At 38.1% G+C, this 5,291-nt stretch overlaps 1 protein-coding gene across 1 annotated transcript; it reads left to right on the forward strand.

The window, feature by feature from the left end:
• Positions 1–2,839: 2,839 nt before the first annotated feature.
• On the forward strand, positions 2,840–5,031 carry LOC111883025 (probable pectinesterase 68). Its single transcript, XM_023879386.3, has 5 exons — positions 2,840–3,130; positions 3,315–3,504; positions 3,617–3,823; positions 4,247–4,485; positions 4,712–5,031. Exons 1-5 carry the CDS (start codon positions 2,895–2,897, stop codon positions 4,866–4,868), a joined length of 1,029 nt encoding a protein of 342 aa, XP_023735154.1. The 5' UTR covers positions 2,840–2,894; the 3' UTR covers positions 4,869–5,031.
• Positions 5,032–5,291: the final 260 nt, after the last annotated feature.

Here is a 5,291-nt window from a genome sequence, read left to right on the forward strand (position 1 = left end):
CTTCATGAACATTTACACGATGCACGGTAATGTAGAAACTATATTTTTGGTTAATGATAGTCAGATTTGGGAAAACACACACTCTTACAAGAGCCACACACACAGATACTAGATGCCTTGGTAGAAGGATACGGTTAGTAGGAAACATAGGGCTTCCTAGGATCATACAAAACATTTTCAATACTTACAGTTCAGATACATTTTTAATACTTACAGTTCACATACATACAAATACTTACATACAAATTAAGACACTAAAATACTTATGATCTCACCAGCTTTATAGCTGATATTCGCTTTCAAAATAACTTGTATCCTCAGGTCAACCATAGACAGGTACCGATGCAAGGTTCAGGGAAGATGGTGCTCGTTCAAGACGTATCTTTCATTTTGATTTATTCTTTAGTGTCTATTATAATTTGACAGAACACACTTGTATTAAAATTTTATTATTAATGCAATGGATGATGTTGTTGCTTGTTTACTACTTTTCATTGTTGTGATACTGTACATGACGACCTCCGCCCTAGAACGTTTCCGCCGTTCATGGTTTTGGGTTGTGACATATGCATGTTTGTAAAGTTGTTAACTTTACATGAGAAGTCACCTTAAAGAGTCAGACTGGAGAATTGGAGCAAGGGCTGATGTGATTAAGTGCTTATTGCATTTAAAAAAAGTGCTTATTGGAGAATTTTGGAGTATAAGGGAGTACGTTAGGCGTACCCACCTGGTACGCGGCATGTACTAGCCCCAACAGGTGTATGCTTAGCGTACCAGATGAGTACGCAGGGTGTACTCGACCAGGTTGGGCTTTCTTGGATTGCTGACTTTTGGGCTTTGGACCTTGGACCAGGAGTTGACTAGGGTTGACCATTCAGTTTTGTAGGCCCTTTTAGACATTAGGACTTCTTGGGTTAGATCCATAATGGATTTGGGCCTTATGGGCCATTTCGGGTTCAGACTTTCTTATGGGCTTGTAAGTTCATGGATTTTGTTGGACCAGTTAAGGATGTATGTTTGGATTGGGAATAAGTTATTGGGGTTAGGGGTAAGGCCTATGCAAGGGTTTGGGCCCAATTTGGAAAACTGGGCCATTAGTGGGCTTTATGGATTTTGGAGTTTTGGGCCTTAGCTATGGATCTTGTTGGGCCAGGGGTAAAATGGTCATTTTACCCCAATAATGGATTATGGATCATGGTTTGGGGACCCAATTGCTAATTGGGTGATATTTTGGTATTGGTAGCTTAAGGAATTGTCAGGGCAACGACTAAGGATTCCTTGCAGGAAGCTTCAGCAATGTGAGGTGAGTTACCTTCCTGTAGAAGTGGGTTGAAGGCACTAATGTCGGCCCACTAGTAGCTGATTATAGTAGAGATGATTGTCTTTGTGATACTTGTCTGAAATGCCACTATCTGTTATGCTTTATGTGCTAGTATGCTATGATATTATGTGATAGTGGTAGGAGGGATGGATTATACTCCGTAACCGGTTAAGATAAACCGGAGGGTAGGTCGGGCACCAAGATATGCCTGAAAATATAGTTATGCTATGATATTATGTGATAGTGGTAGGAGGGGTGGATTAGACCCTGTAACCGTTTGAGATAAACCAGAGGGTAGGTCGGGCACCAAGATATGCATGACAGTATAGTTATGATATGTTATTATGTGGTAGTGGTAGGGATGAAATAGACCCCCGTAACCGGTTGAGATAAACCGGAGGGTAGTTCGGGCACCCCAATATGTCTGACATGGGTAGGTTGAGCACTCAGGTATGCTCAGCAGGGTAGATCAGGTATCCAGATATATCTGACAGTATGTTTATTGTATGATATGTGGTATGATGGGGGAACTCATTAAGCTTCGTGCTTACAGTTTTCAGTTTTGGTTTCAAGTAGTTATTCTTCAAAAGGAAAGGAGTCGTCCTGATCGCAACACATCACACTATGATTTCCGCATTATGAGATCTTTGAGAGTTGTACTTTGATATTACTTTTCTATGATATATTTTGGGTTATTTGAAATATTTGTTTTTTTATTATATAATGAGTTGACACTATTGATGTTTCATACTACTGGTTTTTTATAATTATTTATTTAAAATGAAATTTTTGGCTCTAAATTCCAGGATGTTACACAAGCAGCCGAGGCTGCGGTGTCCATAGGCATCAAAAACCCTGAATACTTTACTAATGATTGTCCTACGTAGGATGTCGTGAGAAAAACCTAAATAACCCGGTCGTAAATACTAAATGTGACGAAAACAAGGATTTATTTTGCAACAAAAAAAAATTAAGAATTAAATGTGCAAAAAATAAAATTAAATTAAGGACTAAAAATATGTAAAATGAAAAATATATTACCCTATTAAATAATTTTTTCCGGCATACCTAAAATATCCGATCATAAGGACTGAATATGTATAATTTAACAAGTTAAAAGGATAAATTTAAAGAAAAAAATTTAATAATCAATTATATATACATATTAAAAGTTATATTAACTTTTTAAGTCGTTATCCGTACTAATAATTCTATATTTTATGTTTAAATTTACTTTTAGACACTATCCTTATACATTCAAATTTAGTCTGAGCCATGAAACTATTTTAACATTTCTTAGGATATATTATATTGAAATTACACTCAACCTCTTAATTCAAGCCGAGCCGAGCGAGCTGAACCGAGCCACTAGTGATCTCACCAGATGACCGTTGCAAATCATTGAACTTATTACTGCACAGTACACCGGTTTTATTATCCTCTACTCCAGTATCCACACAAATTCCCTGGTTCTGTGTACAACATTTACTCCGTTTAGTACAACACATTGTTTGCTATAAATACAACAGGCCCTTTTAACAAACTAGCTCCCGTGATTCATTCTGTTGCTTTAATGGCTGCCTACGTTTCGTACTTGTTCTTGCTCTGCTGCTTTTTCTTCGCTACCACGTCATCATCGAACTCGACCTCTAGGCCGAAGCAGAAGTGGGTAGGGCCCTGCGGCCATCGTAATATCACCGTTGACGTCAATGGTTCCGGTGACTACACGACGGTTCAAGAAGCTGTCGACTCCGTATCATCAAATAACCGGAAGAATATCCTCATTCATATCTCAGCCGGTGTTTACGTGTACGTACATTCAAAGTTGACAAGAAACTGTAAAATTATGATGCATGAAGTGCAATATTTTGAATTCAACACATGAGTCTAGATCTGTAGTATATATTTCTAATGTGTTAAAATTTGCATACGATATATTTAATTATATAGTGACGTTTTGATATATGTTTGTGCATGGGTGGCGGTGGAACAGAGAGAAGGTGGTGGTTCCGGAGAGTAAACCATACATAACTTTTCAAGGGGAGGGTAGGGAGACGACGGTGATAGAATGGCATGACAGGGCAAGTGACCGTGGGGCAGACGGGCAGCAACTGCGTACTTACCAAACAGCTTCGGTCATCGTCTACGCTAACTATTTCTCTGCCCGTAATATAAGTTTCAAGGTACAACTCGATCGATAATTCATGAGCATTGACGTACGTGTGGTCCTGTAGTACTTTCTGTGTTCAAGTACTGATCATTAATTAATTATGCTGCAAAAATGGTGTGATGTAGAACACGGCACCGGCTCCAATGCCCGGCATGCATGGGTGGCAAGCGGTGGCGTTTCGAATATCCGGTGACAAAGCATATTTCTCCGGTTGTGGATTTTACGGGGCACAGGACACTTTATGCGACGACGCTGGTCGTCATTATTTCAAGGAGTGTTACATCGAAGGCTCCATAGACTTCATTTTCGGCAATGGTCGCTCCATGTACAAAGTAAGCTTACGTACTCCTCTTCTAAATCTACTCAATTCTCTTCTTGGAAAAAGTTGATGTTTTGTGTCGATCGATGAGGTTAAATACAAACAATTTCAAAAGACGAGGGGGTTAACTGAAAGTGTCTGGTGGAAAAGGCCGCTTAATCTGTCTTGTCTTGTGTGGATGTCTTCTTGTTGTTGTGGTGTCATATGCAAATATGCAATGCAAGACTATCTATCCAAAAGAAAACTAGAAAAGAGAGAGGGTGTAACTAATTTTTCAAAGGAGCAAAAGATGATTTACAAATTACTAAGAACATATAAAATATATAGTATATTTTTAAATGTTAATAAAATGGTTAAAAGTCCTTTATGTAATAATATTAATAATAAGGTAGGCTTTGGTTAATTATAACTGAGGGTGGGTGATTAATTGACTCAGGACTGCGAGCTACATTCGATAGCAAAGAGATTTGGATCGATAGCTGCACATGATAGAAGAACACCGGATGATAAAAGCGGTTTTGCTTTTGTGGGGTGTAATGTGACGGGTACAGGACCATTGTACGTGGGTCGAGCCATGGGTCAATACTCTCGGATCGTTTACTCATACACACATTTCGATGACATAGTTGCCCACGGTGGCTGGGACGATTGGGACCATAAAAGCAACAAAAGCAAGTACGTAACATTCATGATTCAATCTTTACTTAATTTCATCAATTATCTGGAGTTATATATATTGTTTTAAGTAACCTTAAAATAATCAGTTTTTGCAACATACCTAACCATCATTCCTTAATTGGATTAAAAACAACATACGAATCTTCATACATATAACGTGGGGCCATCAAAATATAGTGGTTGGTTTATTGGGTGTTGTTGTTTGGCAATTGGCACATGGCAGGACTGCGTTTTTCGGAGTGTACAGATGCTGGGGCCCTGGGTCTGCAGCAGTCCGTGGAGTATCGTGGGCCCGCGAGTTGAATTACGATTCTGCCCATAGGTTTCTTGTGAAGAGCTTTGTCAACGGAAGACATTGGATTGCCCCATCGGATGCCTAGTAGATTCTATTCTATTCTATTCTATTCTATATTTTTTTCTATTCTTTCATTTATTCACTTTTTACTTCTATCAAGTATGTATTGTATATTTATAAGTTATATATACAACAACAAAATCGATAACCTCCGTTAATGTTATATATATATATTTTTTCTATTTTCACCTTCTTTGTTACATCTATATATATTTATTAAAGAGATGGTAACACTATGACTACATCCGGGACCGGTTCAATACCATTGAAGGCTGGAAGCAAAATAAAAAATGAGACCCTTGACATCCATTGTAAACTGCTTGGTGCGATGTTTTTTGTTAGCTATCAAATACTTTTAAGGGGCATGAAATTGTCCGTGTGGTATGAATTTTTTTGTGGATTTTGTCCAAACAAAAAAACTTTTAGATTAATGGTCATATTTTGAACT

The sequence above is a fragment of the Lactuca sativa genome, chromosome 6 (assembly GCF_002870075.4).
Source record: "Lactuca sativa cultivar Salinas chromosome 6, Lsat_Salinas_v11, whole genome shotgun sequence".
Taxonomy (NCBI): domain Eukaryota; kingdom Viridiplantae; phylum Streptophyta; class Magnoliopsida; order Asterales; family Asteraceae; genus Lactuca; species Lactuca sativa.

What these genes read in the sequence shown, in the direction of transcription:
- LOC111883025 (XM_023879386.3), top strand. Translation starts at nt 2,895, where the DNA reads ATGGCTGCCTACGTTTCGTACTTGTTCTTGCTCTGCTGCTTTTTCTTC. An exon ending in ATCTCAGCCGGTGTTTACGT is followed by an intron (nt 3,131 to 3,314) that starts GTACGTACATTC and finishes GCGGTGGAACAG; the next exon opens with AGAGAAGGTGGTGGTTCCGG. An exon ending in CATAAAAGCAACAAAAGCAA is followed by an intron (nt 4,486 to 4,711) that starts GTACGTAACATT and finishes GGCACATGGCAG; the next exon opens with GACTGCGTTTTTCGGAGTGT.